The 17,233-nt window shown below is 41.5% G+C and overlaps 1 protein-coding gene across 6 annotated transcripts in view; it reads right to left on the bottom strand.

Annotated features, from left to right (window-relative positions):
* LOC109866706 (rap guanine nucleotide exchange factor 4-like) overlaps nucleotides 1-16,813 on the bottom strand; it is a 50,828-nt gene extending 34,015 nt beyond the window's left edge. For 2 of the 6 annotated variants that reach the window (XM_031795176.1, XM_020455515.2), the window contains exons 1-3: nucleotides 16,264-16,812; nucleotides 15,800-15,925; nucleotides 15,613-15,699 (exon numbers count right to left, since the gene is read on the bottom strand). In XM_031795176.1, the coding sequence (XP_031651036.1) occupies nucleotides 15,613-15,699; nucleotides 15,800-15,826 (114 nt within the window). In that variant the 5' untranslated portion in view covers nucleotides 15,827-15,925; nucleotides 16,264-16,812. Of the gene's footprint in view, nucleotides 1-13,506; nucleotides 13,654-14,580; nucleotides 14,728-15,612; nucleotides 15,700-15,799; nucleotides 15,926-16,263 lie in introns of those variants that run through there. The other 4 variants (XM_031795171.1, XM_031795169.1, XM_031795173.1 and 1 more) reach the window with 4 other exon arrangements.
* Nucleotides 16,814-17,233: the final 420 nt, after the last annotated feature.

Below are 17,233 nucleotides of genomic sequence, written 5' to 3'. Positions count from 1 at the left end.
TCACAAATTCATAATTTGCTGTTTTGATTTTGTCCAAAGGTTAGCAAAATCTGGATAATTGTTAAACATGCTTTCTTTAACCTCAAAGTCAACTTGTTTTGACATCGCATTGTTGTTTTTAGCTGGATAGATTATATGTACGTGAATGTTTTCGGTGTATTTTCACATGTATTAAATTTAGAGTTCAAACGTTAACACCAGCAGTAACACCCCCGAATGGATGGTTCAGAAATAATACATCTTGAATCGTTATACTCAGGTAAGCTAAGTTACCTTTTACAGAATGGCATTACAGAATTTGCAATTCCATATGTGGAAACATTGCCACCTTCACACATGTGAGGAGAAAAATACTATTTCACCACCACATGTGAACTTGCAATTCCATCTGTGAAAGTTCGATTTTCACATGCGAATGTTTCTTACATGTGAAACTGCAATTTAGATTGTCACTGATTGTGATTGATTTTTACATGTGAACGTGCATATCCAATTTTAACATGTGAACCCGCAAATTACACATGCAACCTCAACCTCAAGTGAGGTGAAAAAATGTAGGTTTTTTTCCCCCTCACATATGAAAAGGTGGTGTTAACATGTGAACTCTAAATTGAATACATGTTAAATTATGGTTTCACATGTAAAATTTAAGCTCAATGTGTGAAAACAGCTATTTCACATGTAAAAGTACAAATTTGACATGTGTTTTTTTTTTTTGTAAGGGCACACACACACGAGAGGGAAGCATCCAAACCTCTGAAAATGTGTCTGGATCTCTTTACACTGCATTAATATCCAGCGTGTAGTCCCTCCCATCAGAGCACAGGAGCAGCTGGGTTCCTGTGGTTTTCTAGTGCACTGTAGATTAGGCCTCTCTCTATACGCTCCCCAGACTCCTACTACTGGGCATCGCCTCGACCCATATCAGTCTGTGAGCGTTAGTGCACTCAGCCTACATGTAGAGAGCGATCCTCTGAGGAATCAGAGCATGACAATAAGGCCATAAGTGGCTTATACTGCAGCTGTGCCTTGCAGCATGGCTATTACGTAAACAAACATTATACCCATGCCTACGTCAATGCCGTTTCTTAGCTCATGACAACGCAATACGGGCCTACAGGGGTCAAAGGGCACATTAACAGGAATATCACTTCAATAATCCAAACATGCACGAAACCATGTGCATGTGTAATTCTATGTGAAGGGCTTCCCATATCAAGGAGAGTGTAGTAGAGTTATGCTTGTCTGGTAGAAATATAACAACCAGAATGTCTAATCTTTCTGCTAACCTTTTATAGGCTGGTACTGTGCCTTACTAGACCTTAGCTGCACAACAACAACAAATCAAGAAGAGGGTCCTTTAGATCGACACTTTATGCAATTTCACTAATATTAACTGGATTGGCTAGTTACTTACTCAAGAATGCACTTCACAAAACCATTGTGATCAATCAAACACGTCAAAATCCCTGAAATGGATTGCTGTTAAATCAATATCCGATACCAGCATGTGCTGAAAGGCTTCCAAAAACAAGCATAATTACAATGGGCTAAGAGCCTAAATGAAGGGTGGGACTCCATAGAAGCTGGTTTTAGCATTTAGGAACATAGGATGTCAGGCAGCATCTTTTTTTTAAAATCTTTTGGTCACTACAGACCTAATGAATGCCCAATCTACAGTCATTTGTTACCGGATGGCAGTTTACGCCCAGAGGTCAAATTCTAAATTGAATTATACCCACAGCTAATCACTTTAAGATCCCATAAGAGGCAAACAGCTTTTTCGCTCAATTAAGAAGCCTTTTGAAAATGGCTCAATGACCTCTGATTTTTAGAAGCATTTCCCCTTAATGTAGTCCAAAACTCTAATTGACTCTGTGCTCTCTGCATGTTGCTGAAATATGAGCAAAAATGGTATCATAAACCATGAGACTATATACTGTATCGGCGTGTATTCAACAGAACTGACCTTAATCATCACGTGTCTGAAAAAGCCATTCCAGCAATTGGGTGCCTTTTGATTAGTGGAAAAAAAAAAAAAAATTTACATTCGGTCATAAAGAGGGGTAATTGAATGCAAGCTTCACAACAATTTTTTTAATTTACATTTCTAGCTTATCTATTGGTAACAGGGTTGACATGTTACTCGCTCTGTTTTCCAACACCAGAAAATTGTCAAAATGAGTAGAACCAGCTCACCTGCTTTTACACTATGATATTTATCAGATGTTCAATGTTTATTTGGAAAAAAAAGTTAAAGTTCATGTAACAGGGTCGACCTTAAAAAATAAGGGCCAGGTTATTGTTTTCTCTTAAAACTCATCACTAAATCACATGAAATAAATAATATTCTTCAGAAATGACTGTCAAAAGCAACAAAATAACTAGGGCTTTACAATGGTGAAAACTTGGGAGAATTGCTGGTGTTAGTAGATTAAAATCTTCCTAAGAAGTCACAAAGGATGCTTAGAGGGACATGTCAAAAGGCGGACTATTTGCATTTTAGCAAGACTTTGTTCATATTAAAAATCTGATTTATAGAATTTTCCATGTGGTTTATATTAAAGGGCACTTCATTTAATATAACAGGCTCTTAAAATTCTATATTTTTGCACAATTTCTACTTAAAATATTAAGGCACAAAAAGGCACTCATTTCGTGGAACAATCTATATAACAGCATGCTTTTTCAGTTAATTATTCAATGAACATTAGTGCCACAGAAATAAGCCTTCAGGATCAGTTACTGTAAACATGCCCACTGTTCTTTGTTGACAATTAAAGGGCTTGGGAGTAGCACTTAAACTGAGCAACAAATGAGCATTCAGTGCACAGGAGACGCCTCCAACACTTAAATGACCCTACTGAACCAATAAGTCTCTCCCCTGAGGGACTGGCTGGCTGAAGGAGAGAGGGTGGGGTGTGGAGAGACGGTGGGTGGGGTGTTGTTTTAGAAGGGTGTTGTTTTAGATGGGGATTAGTGCTGATGGCAGGAGTGTCAGCAAACACTCAATTTTCACAAAGCTACAGTCTCCCCCCTGTGACCTACTGTACTCTGCACTCGCTTCTATAGGAAGCCGCTAGCTATACAGATGAGGAACAATCATACATTATCAATGATTCCTTTTGCCAGGGCAGCTGTATTATAGTCTATCCGAAACATGCTCGAATGAAACAGTTTATATAGATATTACATCAAATATAATGTATATTTGATTGTTCTTCATCTGTGAAAATGAATTAATCAGCTGACGAAGACAGATTGATATTTATCTATCTCAGCCAATCTTACAATGGTACAGAGTTGTGGGACAACTGAAAAATAGACTGTTCGACAATGCAATCGACTCTTGTCCATTTCCCTACTTTCTTGTCACGTGAACCCCTTCATTCTAAACTCAGCAAAAAAGAAAGGTCCTCTCGCTGTCAACCGCGTTTATTTTCAGCAAACTTAACATGTGTAAATATTTGTATGAACATAAGATTCAACAACTGAGACAAACTGAACATGTTCCACAGACATGTGACTAACAGAAATGGAATACTGTGTCCCTGAACAAAGGGGGGGTCACTCGTAAGTGAAGAGCACTTTTTTCCAGTCCTGTCTGGTCCAGCGACGGTGGGTTTGTGCCCATGGGCGATGTTGTTGTAATGCACAGTGCTGAGATTGCCTGCAATGACAACAAGCTCAGTCCGATGAGTCCGATGATGCCGTGACACACCTCCCCAGACCATGATGAACCCTCCACCTCCAAATCGATCCTGCTCCAGAGTACAGGCCTCGGTGTCATGCACATTCCTTCGACGATAAACGCAAATCCGACCATCACCCCTGGTGAGACAAAACCGTGACTCGTCAGTGAAGAGCACTTTTTGCCAGTCCTGTCTGGTCCAGCAACGGAGTGGTTTGTGCCCATAGGCAACGTTGTTGCCGGTGATGTCTGGTGAGGACCTGCCTTACAACAGGCCTACAAGCCCTCAGTCCAGCCTCTCTCAGCCCATTTCAGACAGTCTGAGCACTGATGGAGGGATTGTGCATTCCTGGTTGAACTCGGGCAGTTGTTGTTGCCATCCTGTACCTGTCCCGCAGGTATGATGTTCGGATGTACCGATCTTGTGCAGGTGTTGTTACACGTGGTCACGTGATCAGCTGTCCATCCTGTCTCCCTGTAACGCTGTCTTAGGCATCTCACAGTACAGACATTGCAATTGGCCATATCTGTAGTCCTCATGCCTCCTTGCAGCATGCCTAAGGCAGGGACCCTGGGCATCTTAGTTTTGGTGTTTTTCAGAGTCCATAGAAAGGCCTCTTTAGTGTCCTAAGTTTTCCTAACCGTGACCATAATTGCCTACCGTCTGTAAGCTGTTCGTGTCTTAACGATCATTCCACAGGTGCATGTTCATTAATTGTTTATGGTTCATTGAACAAGACATGGGAAACAGTGTTCAAAACCTTTACAATGAACACCTGTGAAGTTATTTGGATTTTTACGAATTATCTTTGAAAGACAGGGTCCTGAAAAAGGGACGTTTCTTTTTTTGATGAGTTTATTAGTTAGCCCAAATCCCATTAGCGGAGATTCAGCACTGTAATTACAATGAGCACTTTCAACTCTCACACGACTATATGTATAGTATCGTTTCATTTTTACACACACCAGTTACTGTAGAGTGATCAGGGTTGGAAAAACAACAATGGTCGAAGCTCTGTAGCATCTGTTGCAGGTAAAGCGGTCACAAAGGGCATGGCTGCTCAAGAAAACAGCATTTCAATATGTCATAACAACTGGACGATTACGTGGGAAGTTATGCACCTTTCAAAATGATTTTATTCTGTTTTAACCACAAGTCTCATTCAGTCACACCAGATAGATATCAATTTGACTCGTATGAAAATGGGAGGCACTACACAACAAGACAACCATCAAACCGTGTGTGTGCAGAGATTTGACGCAATGTGATATGACAGGTCAACAGAGCTTCATTGATGGCCTGCCTGACACACCTAACACAGCATCAAAGGAAGTGTCCTAAATCACCATGTCAGATTACCTAGCCGGCCCTACTGTATCACTTCACTGAGAGGTTGCCTGCCCCCTGTCCATTAGAAGTAGTAATGAGGCGAAATCAGATGGAGTAGATGTAGGACTACATGCTAAACCTATCCATCCCAGTGTTACACTGGTGCAAACATCAGCAGGTCGTTCAGAACTTAAGAACTTGTTTTCACATTAAAGGGTCATTTGTTTGAATTATCTATAGCTAAATGTAAATAAAAAATAAAACGTTTCCTATTGGGTTAACATAGAACGGTCACAGTCCCTGATGCCTTCACCCCCCCAGAGTCAACAGTATTGGTAGTCAACGTTGAAAGTAAAGGCAGTCTATGGAGATAATCCCTGTCAAGAAGTCCTTGAAGACAGTTTTACAACTAGGCAACAGACAAAACAATGGCTTAAGTCAAACGCTTCAATCTTTAACTGATATTACTCTTACCAGATAATGAAACAGTTTGTGATCGCGTCATAGCAGTGAGCTTAGGAGGTTGTGATAAGAAGCATTGTTAGAGGGGATTTCCTTGGAGTTAATGGAAGGATTTAAAAGCATACACAGGGATTCTTTGGTGTTCTGTTCTCTGAACTGGGGGACATGTTAGGACCAGATCAGGAAGTTACCTGGGATTTGAATCTGAAAGAAGAATCGTGAATTACTGTGGTGGAGTGAATCCAATGCACTAACCCGGATTACACAAATAAAAAGCTACTACTGTATCATATAGTGCCAAAATCTCTTCTATGCAATTAAATAAAGACCCAAGTATAAACACAGGCCCAAAACACCCCATATCTATATAATAATACACTCATAATAACAGGAGTGAAACTATTCCTCTGAGACTCATCCTAAACATCACTTATCCCATCATACATACCGAGGCTTTATCAATGCAATGACAGCGGTGTCTATTCTCTTTCTCTCTGTGGGGGGAGGGGGGGTCAGGGCAGCTACCCTCTGATTTGCCTCAACCACTCTTGACACACACACACGCTCTGCTCCACCTCTCCAACCATTGTGGCTTCTCTGTTACAAATTTTTACAAATGCACGTTTCAAATATACTAAAACACTTCTAAAATAACATTATCCATTTGTCAAAAACATACAGTAACACTTCTAAAATAACATTATCCATTTGTCAAAAACATACAGTAACACTTCTAAAATAACATTATCCATTTGTCAAAAACATACAGTAACACTTCTAAAATAACATTATCCATTTGTCAAAAACATACAGTAACATTTCTAAAATAATGCTGACATGCATTGAACATATCATACCAGTGATCATATGTATGGCATGGATCTACAGTAATACTGGATTTTAAAATCAAAGTCTAGAAATATGAAAATATAAACAACTTGTCACATTACTAAATTCACAGCTCATGTTCTCGCTCCTCCTCTGCACATTTTGCACTCTGAGCATCATTATGCATGGATGTTGTATGTTGAATAATTCATCCCAGATGACAGAACATACATCACAAACTGCTGCCTGCTCTCAAGACATTTCCTTAACTAGTCCATACCCTCCACTGTCTGGCAGACTACAGGCTGCTTGGAAAACTATTTGGGGAAGCAGCTTAAGGCTCTCAGCAAACAGAGACGTTTCATGCAAACTTTCCCAAAACATTCTAGTTTAATGTTATAACTATAGTTATAAGTTAAGCACGTTTATCCTTGTGATGGGTTTCTGTAGAAGTCAAGAGAAACATTCAAAATGTGCAATTTATTATAATGTATTAATTGTCTAAAAGTGTATCCCATTTCTAAACCCTTTGTGATAGGTTTCTGTAGAAGTCAAAAGACACAGTCAAAATGTGTAATTTATGAAAAATGTATTCAATTGCCTAGAAGTTTATCCCATTTCTAAACTCCACATTAGCATCACACAAAAGGTTTGATAAAGCAAGACTCACCTACACGTGTTCCCAGTCTAGTTATCTTCATGAGATGATTCTACAGTCCCAGTAGTAGAATCCACCTACAGTCCCCCGTGTCAGAAACTGGTCTGAATTCCCTCACATCCCCCGGTTGTCAGTGTGGTCCAGTCCTGGTGCCCCAGCCTCCATCCCTCTCTCAGAGCAGAGTGAGTTGAACCCAGCCTGCCTATGCCCAGTAGAGTCCCTGCCTCCCAGCCAGCTGATTTCCCCCCATGCAGCAGTTGCTAGGCGATCACTCCACCCCTCCAATCGGACGCTCTCTCCGTTGCAGCGGCACACAGCGACACTACACGCTGGGCAGACACAGTTGGAACTTGCTCGTGGTCCCAAAAGGCAGGGACATAGGGGTGCTTTGCTCTATTAGTTAAACCATTAAGTCGTGTTTACACAGAACACAGATATGTATTTTAAGTGCTCCCCTGTCTTGATAATAATACAAAGTTAATACTGGAACAACGGTTTGGGAGAACACTCAGCATAGTTGTACAAAAGGGATGCCAACCATTTGTGTCATCTTCCATGCAGTTACCTACCCTTCAGTGTTACACCTTCAACAGCACCCATGTCGCCATCTCCCAAGCAGGGCATTCATGAAATGAATTATTCAAAATGGCATGTTCATACCTATAGTTGGAAGGAAATTAATCTGACAGTCTTGTATTGGCCAGGCACACTGGGCCTACAGCAAGGTATTACGTGACATTACATCCAGAACAAAGCAGAAAGCCAACTGGAGTAATAGCTTTTTGAACTCAGCAATCGCTCTTGGCCTCCGATTCTCCGGGGGCGACAAGGAGCCATACAACAAACGTCCTTTTTGATGCCCGGGAATACTTTCTCCGTTATTTAGTGAGTTCTGACCCTAAAAGGTTCCGTACATTCAGTACTCCGACTTCTATTACTTAGCCTCTCTTCATTACATCAACGACAGTGGGCAGATGGGATCTTTGACCTTCCAACTGGTTAGAGCCACAGTCCTACAGCGTTTTAACTCTGGCCTTGTAGCCAAACAGAGAAAGAAGTGTTTTTGACAACATTGTTACATGGGTAAATCCATTTGAATTCAATCATTTTTTTGACACTGCATCCTTTTTCCCTTAAAACAAAACGTTCCAGACATGTTTGCCCATGGAAGGAGTGTTCAGAAAGTGACTTTATGGACCTGAATGCCAAAACATTCAAGAGATAAAAGGTGCTCAAAAAGGTGCTCAAAAAGGTGACCCGTTTGCATACTCTACCATACCCTGAGACATCCATGTCTTCATCACTGGAAAAGAGAAATGGTTCCGTTTGATTATATTTAAAAGCTTACAAACAGAATAATTCAGATTTTGTTTTCCCTTTAAAAAAGGGTCAATCTGCAGTTGCTTCATCCATTTAAATGTACCCATTGATTCATGAAGAACTTCACTTCTAAATGCCTCATGAGCTTAGTTCAACTGTCGTACCCCATCGGAACCCAAAATATAAGCTCGTTTCGCTCCAACGTTTATAAACAAAGTACAGTGTAAACAAACTATTTTAGCTTAAAAAAAACATGCTTAAAAACACTCATTTTGATATCATGGATAGTCAGTCCATGTATCCATAGCTCTGTCCATGAATTTGAGAGTGGTTACATATGTCCAGCCCCATCGCTTCAGCTTTTTTACTGAAACAGGCATGGGGAGTACACTTTGTTATTGTTTCAACTGCTGATTGCGACTTTAAAAGTCAATTATCTAAAAACATGTGCACGACGATTTTTGTTCATGTTCGCATGTGTTCTAGCTTAGACCGTATTTTACATACACTTTTTTTCCTGTGTTCCGCCCACCAATCGGTTGAGACACAACGTGTTTATAAGCTTTTAAAATGATATCGATCTCAACCGTTTCTCTTTTCCAGTGATAAAAACATGGACGTTTCATGTTATGGTAGGGTATGCATAATGGGTCACCTTTTGAGCACCTTGAATGTTTTGGCATTCAGGTGTTTTCAGCACTTCTACAATGGGCAAATACGTATAGAAGGTTAGATTTACCCAGGTTGTAAATATGTTAGTATTGGAGGGCTGACCACTGCAAAAAATGTATCAAAGAATAAAGTAATAATTGGACGACAATGGAGAAGGGCCAGCTTCACTCCGTGCCATAGAGGGAACTCCCCCCACTACTAATAGGTAGTAATAACAAATGTCAATTTATTGGTGTGACAGGGAGAACAGACCATAGCCCCAGGGTGTGAACAGTATTGCCAGTGTTGCATAACTGCTCAACTGCAGCCAAGTTAACCCTGAATCAGATAAAAGAGACAGTGAAATTAGAGAGAGGTGTCTTTGTGAAAGGGCCCCTCTGTCAGTTGGTTTGGAGTGAAACAGGGGGAGAGGCAAGGAGATGAGCAGGTGCAGATGGATGTGTGTTAGTGGAGAAGCTCTGGTAAATGTGGACACCTCATATCCAGCCTCTGAGCCACACAGGTCTGTCACGGCTATTTTGGGGAAACAGAAGAATCATGGATTTATTGGAGAAAGATGACATATATAATCATAATTGTAAATCACATAACTTGTTTATGGTTTTCAATGGACCAAAATTCACACTTCGACCGGCGACCCCCAAGCCTGGCCTGTCTAAATTGTTTTAGTACACTTTCAGTCAGCTTTAGACAAACGCTCTGGGAGGTTACAATAATGTGTTTGTAAAAGATTGGGAACATGGCATGACGGGGAACACAAAGCTCGATTTTGAACAGTTCTGTACAGACGTAGTTTGTGACAAAGTAATTTATTAGATACGGTTGGGTTACTTCCACATTTTCAGAGATAGTGCATGATGAATTGTGAAGTCCACAATGCAGTAAATAATGGACCATTGTGAATAAACAAAAGGAGTAAATCTATGTCCTGCATTTCTATTCTCCTCATGTAATAACAGTGGATACATGGATATTCAATTCACAAAGCCCCGACAACACCACTAAGTGCAAAAACAATTAAATGCAACCAAGAAAACAGAGAGTGACAGATTTAGCAATTCTCCTCTCTATACATCATCCACTAGAGAGTGAGTGAGTGAGTGAGTGATGAATGTGCACATCTGATGGTGAATATACAGATGACGTAATCCCTTTGATCACTTATGGTTCCATCTGATTGAACAAAATCAGCCATGAAAAGCTGATTCTCTTCCAGGTTGAAAAACCATTGTTCTAACGTTTATGCAACGGCTGTGAGAACGGCTAAGGAGATAAACAGAAGTGTTGTTGATACAATGATCTCAGTGCTCTTTACTTGTGTATATATTCACTGTTCTCTGGGAAGGACTTGGGTCTGCTGGCGTTTAGATGTAGTAAGAGTGCGTGCGCGCACACACACACACTTGCCACTGGTCTTACACTGCCTATGTATGTGGATGACTCCACACTTTACAGGTCAGCACCCAAAGCCAGTGAGCTTAAAGTGGTCGCCCACCACCCACCCACTGTCCTGCCTCCAACAGAGCCTCACCTCAACACTGCATGGGCTTGCCTGTCATGCACAAACGCTAACTAGGCATGCCTTTGAACACTGTCGCTCCACTACAGCACAGATGTACAGCGTATAATATCGCAGAAAAGTGGGCTACGATAAAATCCTGGGTATGAAAGTGAATCCTATGTGCACCACAAGCGAATGGAACAGAGACCGGGATCTGCTGGCTAGAGGCTACTGATCCAGATCGTGCTGTCGTGCAAGAAAGCAAAGCACAAATCACAATTGTGTTGTTTCATTCTCGATGACCGATGGAAGCAGAGAACAAAGTTTTGGGTAAATTGATGATCAGGTCATTGGTGCCTCAGCAAGTGTTCCTGTGTGTGCAGAGCATAGCCCATGTCTGATCTGTTAAATAAACAAGCACATGCCTGCCTCTCCCAATAACATAAACCAGACTAGGATTAGCAGAGCGGGAGCCATGCCTGATAGCAGTGACAGTTGACGTTGTTGTTGAAGGCGGGAGTCAGGGGAGTAGAGAAAACCAACATTTCATGTTCCAGCAAAATTTCTGTGACTGCCACCACCTTCAGTGTCAAGCTGAGCGGGACAGTATATCAAACCATAATCACAAATGGTTTGTGTCCCATTCGCCTCAGCGTGAACGGATGCAGCGCTTTTGAAGAAGATTCACGGAGCAAGATGTTCAAATGGGGAGCAAAGGCCATCAGTAGAAATACTTGAATATAAAGTATTTGAAGCGAATATCCACGTACCGTCTGGACTTTTTTTGTGATGTTTTGAATTCAGAGACTGGATGAGAAGTGTGTTCTGAATACTTGGCAGCCATTAATAAATAATACCCAGCAGTTTATTCAGGCTGTGCTGTTCTCAGCCTGTAGCGGTGTTGAGGCCAAGGGTTTCTGCAGGGAGAGAGATCTCAGATGTGTGGGTGGAGTTGTGTGTGTGTGTGTGTGTGTGTGTGTGTGTGTGTGTGTGTGTGTTTGTGTTCATGCGTGTCAAAGGCCCTCCCTTACCCTAAGCATCTTGTTCCTCGGGGGATGGACCTTGGGTTAGGACAACTCCGGTCAGCACCCTCCCTCCCTCCCTCCTCCTCGAACTACTACTCTTTGTTTCTTCAGACAAATCATTAATTACAGCTAATAAGCTGTTCAATAATTTTTAAGTCATTGCCTGAGGGAGACCATTTGCCTTTTAATGAGCTTTGTGTTTGACTCAATCACAAAAAAAAACACAATGTCAAGTCAGGTTGTCTATGCCTCTGGTAGTTAGTCTGCATTTATACAATCAATTACAGCACAGTACAAGAGATATCGTAAACAGGCAGGGTATAAACAACTAAGAAAATGAAGAATTTATAAAGACCTGTGCTGCTAGTAACAGGATATCAGGAGTACTTTCTGAATTGCGGCAAGGCAGACAGAAATAAATGGCCACCCCTAGACCGTCTCAAACCAAGGCTCCACAGGAAAGCACAAGCAGGTCTGAATATTCCTATAACAAGATGTGTCTAGCACCTTGACACATAGGAGATTCTCAAAAGAACTGAAAGGGATGAACTCAATCTGTTTTCAATCTATGTTCTGTGCACGTGAGCAAAATGCTGAGTGACAGGAAACAGTATAGGACCCAAAGTCGTATAGGCCCACGCCACAGACACGCTGACAGCATAATTCATTTAAAGCTTGCCAACGGGAAAGATCACAGGGTTCACTTTTGATTGCCGTTCAGTCATTCCCAGCTTGTCTGACATCGCTAACTCAGCATGTCAAGCAACAAAGTCATGATGGAGTGATGTTTTGCTGAACCCAAGGTCTGTCATTGGCATTGGCTGGAGCGGCTGGAGCAAAGGAGATTGCTATCACTGAACACTATTTACAGCAATTAAAGACATGCTCCTACTTTGGTGACTAAGAAAGTATTTCAAACCTCCAGCTTCAGACTGGATGTGTCAATGTGTAGTTCATACATGATTAATCTATTAGCAGAATTACCGTCTTACCTCAAGTAGCCACAAAATCGTTTTCTTGAAGCTGTGCCATGCCATTTTCCCTAGCAAGAAGCCTCCCAGCGTTATCCAATGAGGTTGCAGGGCCGGGCCCAACAGCTCAGTGGACGAGAGAGAGAGCGAGAGAGCGAGAGCGAGAGCGAGAGAGCGAGAGCGAGAGGGGGGGGGGGGAATGACGTGGGGCACATATCTGCACGCATATACATAGTACGCAATTTTAGGGGACCACTTTTGGCTCATGAGTACTACTTTCAGAATTACTGGCTCAAAGGTATACAAAAGTACCAGATAATCTCTTTAAGCACGGAGCTGTGAGCTGCTACCTCCAATGACTAGGCTGCTTAAGTAATAGGAAAAAGTCAATGAAACACAAAACATTAACATCATAGCGGGGGAGATGCAGACACATCTCTAGACACTAAAGAATGTTCATAAAGAATGTCCGATATTGCTCGTCCTAATATTTATATATCTTAATTCCATTATTTTACTTTTAGATGTGTGTGTGTGTGTATTGTTAGATACTACTGTACTGTTGGAGCTAGGAACACAAACAATTAGCTATACCTGCAATAAAGTCAGCTAAATATGTGTATGTGACCAATCAGATTTGATAACAGCCAAAATTGCTGTATGCCGAGACAAGCTGTTGTTTCACCATCACAAGCTCCCTTCCCGTTTGAAAAGTTTGAACTCATCAAACAAGTAGATTCATCCGTAGATATCTTTGTAAAGCGGAAATAGTTTGAAATGAACAGCCCGGAACATAACGACATAGTCATCCAAAGTCCTGAGCTGAAACCATCTTTAAATCAAACAGAAAGCTTTATCGACGGTCATTATATCACTCAGTATTCCTTTTATCCCTGCTCTAAAAAGCTAACTGCAACCGTGGGTATTAAATATTATCTGAAGACAGAACAAAAACATGCCACATCAGTGAAGCATGAGCAAATGTACAATGATGATGTTCCTGCCTGGCAGTTAAAAGCCTTTTTCGGTAGGCTCACCTCAGACCAACCTTTCAGAAGAGCTTATTCTCTGGATAGAGATAGTAGTATTTCCATGTGGTTGTCCACAGCCTAAACGCAGTAGACCACATCCAGACAAGGCTCCGATTCCAGTTCAAGTGAGGAGGACCAGCGAGTGACATACAGTCCATAGTTTTAACACTAACAGCCCCCCTGCCTGCCCTCTGCTCTCAGAGGAAACCAGCTCTCTCACTCAGGAAGCTAGTGTAGTGGATCCACCAGGACAGACAGGGGCCTCTGGACAGTGTGGCACCTCCATCCCGGCCAACTCAGTCCTTAGTACCTTCCTGTACTGCTGGGGTGGGTTGGAGGGTGGGGGGGGTAGGGGAGAGAGGAGCTCAGTGGAGCAGGAAGGGACACAGTGGCAAGGGATATAGCTGTCTAACCTGCTGCGGAGACATTCAGATATCATTACTGCTCTTCAAAAAAATCATTTCCCATGGAATTATTATGCCCTGAGTACAAGGAACAATGTTTCACAGATATGGCAAAGAATCTTCGCAGGGGCACTATTTTTCCTAGACTAATTGGAGAGGAGAATGGCTCCAAATGTTGACTTAAATGATGAAGCGAGCGATCTAACCACAATTGTAAATGTATCCACACAACATGAAGAAGTGCACTGAATCTCTATAACACTGCACTTCCCCCTAGTGGTCAAAAGGTCTAATGAAACTCTAAACAGATGCTTCATTGAACTACCGCTAAAGAAATACTATCCCAATTAAAATATATTTCAAAAAAAGGCTATTTCTTGTGGTCTACTTTAAGAATTAATGTGCTGCTCACGTGATCTATACACAGTGTATAAACACAAGTAAAAACCAATGCCTCAGAGACACACCTCAAAGGGTAAACAACTTACCAACAATTCTGCATGCTCACTTTTGCAGAGATCAAAGAAAATCCCAGAATATAGAACCCCCACAAAGCCTCATTATTTCCAGCGTGGGTATTATCAGTCCCCTGATACTTAACTATAGCTACTATCTAGGTAAGTCATACTGGATGGTGAATTGAAAGCGTGAATCCACAATAGTGAGGAGTACTGCAGAGGTGCTTACCTCCCACAGAGACTTGAACTCCCTCTGGTCAATGCGGAAGAGTTCACTGAATTCCCGGGTAACAATGGTGGCGTGCCGAGGGGTGTTATCCAGGATCGACTCCCCAAATGCTGTCCCAATCCCCAGAGTGCAAATCGTAACCTCAACCTACAAGAGACACCAAAAAGCATCTCTTCTTGGAAGGTTCCTCGTTGTTTTCAATAGGAGGAGACAGGGGGGGGGGGGGGGTAGGAAGGACTACGCTAATCAGATGTGTTTATTCCCTTATAAAATGGGCCTCGTTGAGAGGCACTCAAAGTGCTAGGTACGGGCAGTGATCAGATCACGCCCAACGGTGGGGCGCAATCTAGCAGCACTGAACACTTGCATTAGACAAAGGGCTTCTAAAATCACTCCAATCAACACATGGCCAGGCAGATTTGGACATACAGGTCACTGGTAATGATAGGAAAAGACTCCTGGTGTTCCCAAGGTTAGCAATTTCAGATATAAATCATTGTGAAGTAGAGTGTCCTTTCTAGTTGACTCTTCAGATGAGCTCCAGGGTTAATGTGCATCTTGATCTCCTCATGCACATGCTACATAGCAGTTCATCCTTTTTGACGTGAGAGGAGACTAATAGAACTAAAGGTAGGATTATTGGAAAGATTTTCACCCATCTCAGGCAATACATAAGGAATACCAATTATTATTCTTTTGCAGGAAAGTGGACACGCCTCTGATACGCCTATCTTATTTGGTATTTAACGATTGTATGACAAAAATATGAACATTAGCTATAATACAATTTATTTTTGGAACCAACGAATCGATTGGATACAGGGACGAGTGATTTAAATTGTAAAGAAAAGTCATTCACAGTAAGTCAGGGAAGTGATTTTAATATGCCATTTCGTTTTGCAATCTTGTTCACTTGCAATCTTGTTCACTTGCAATCTTTTATGCCATCGACTGTTTATGGCATCTACTCAATAAATACTATTGCTTTTCATTAAAAGGGGTATAATTACAGGAATAGTCAACCGTTCTTACCTGATGATTTGCTCTCTGACACTTTGACAACAAGTGAGCCAAAGAGGACAGCATACCAGCTGGTACCAATATCTCCTTGACGATATACTAGAGAAGAAAATACATGATGTGAGAACATATTTTTAGATATGCACAGAGTAAGAGTCTTGCTAACATACGGGTCTTTGAACATAATTGCAAGACTTACATGTGACGCCTCTCTCCACACAGGCATATCTGTTGTAGGAGGCTAGGGTGGAACCGCTCAAAGACCTTCACACATTTCAGCCTGGCCAGTATGATGTCCACATCTTCCCCAGAGCGCTCAGCAGGTCTGAACGGAGAGGAAATATCTTATCAGTCAGTTATTCAGCACAACATTAGAGAATTAGGAAAATAACCCTGTATGACGCGAGCTCCTGTCACCTTAAACATTCCACTCCGTTCATATCCTCTCGTTTAGTGTAAAAAAAAAAAAAAGATTGCAAATGTCTGCTGATGTTTGATCATGTTGCTAACGTTTTCAAGCATTTTCCTATATCTGTATCGCTAAATGTGATTTTACGCCCTGATATGTTCAAATGTATTATGTATTGGCCATTGATATTGAAACCAGTGAAAGGGATGCATTATTAAGTGAGAAATTCCTGTTAATTGATGAAATAGGCCTACCTGTTTAGGTGCATATCCCAGATGGATTGGGGCGTTTAACCTGTTCAGGGTGCTCATTTAAGGGGGGCTGGAGTGATATGTTGTCCCAGTGTTCTCTAAGCCTCGTCCGGGGTTTGGCCGGTGTAGGCAGTCATTGTAAATAAGAACGTGTTCTTATCGGACTTGCCTAGTTAAATAAAGTTTAGATAAAAATGTCAGTGTTCGTCAAAGTCTTGTAAATATTAATGGATCCAGCACACCTTCTGCACGTGCAAATCACTACAACTATTTTCCACGTGATTCTGTCTGACTCCTGATGCTTCACACCCACTGACAAGACCTTGTAGGGTCCACTATCTTACCGTCACTTTCCACAGTAAAAGCAGCAGAATATTTCATCGAGCTATAGCCTGGTGCAAAAAAACATTCTGACACACTATCAACTCTCTGACGTTGAGATAACTTCCCGGTACTGATCAAGTGTAACAAGATGCCTGAAGCAGATTCAGATAGATACTTCCTAAATGTGAGGACACAGTTGCATATTCAGCTATTCCCATTTCCTGTCATTCCCTTCCGAAACAGCGCCAAATTGTATCACGTGAGTTAAAACTTTTCATCATGACATATTATGGCTGCTTATTCTGTACCCTACTAGCCAACCATGGTATCACATAATACATATTTGAGAGACTACCTGTCTTGGTATTTGGTATTGGCATTTTTCTTCCTGTTACGTTAATGCAAGAGTAGAACAATGAAAATATGAAATGCTATATTTAGCCATTCACATTGTATTTGCGCTTACATTTGGTGGGGAAAGTGACAGAGGAATTTCCAATTATACAACCAAAATCTAGTCAAAAAGTCTGTGCTGTAAATGTCAAATATCTACATCATAAGGTGAGCCATGTTTGCCTGCAGGTGGCGATAAGCCACACCAAAAGCAACTCCTTTATTTTAAACTGCACTGCCTAAAGTGCCGGGTACG

This window comes from Oncorhynchus kisutch, linkage group LG2, assembly GCF_002021735.2.
Source record: "Oncorhynchus kisutch isolate 150728-3 linkage group LG2, Okis_V2, whole genome shotgun sequence".
In the NCBI taxonomy this organism is placed as follows: Eukaryota; Metazoa; Chordata; class Actinopteri; order Salmoniformes; family Salmonidae; genus Oncorhynchus; species Oncorhynchus kisutch.
This window is presented reverse-complemented; position numbering and strand designations above follow the sequence as displayed.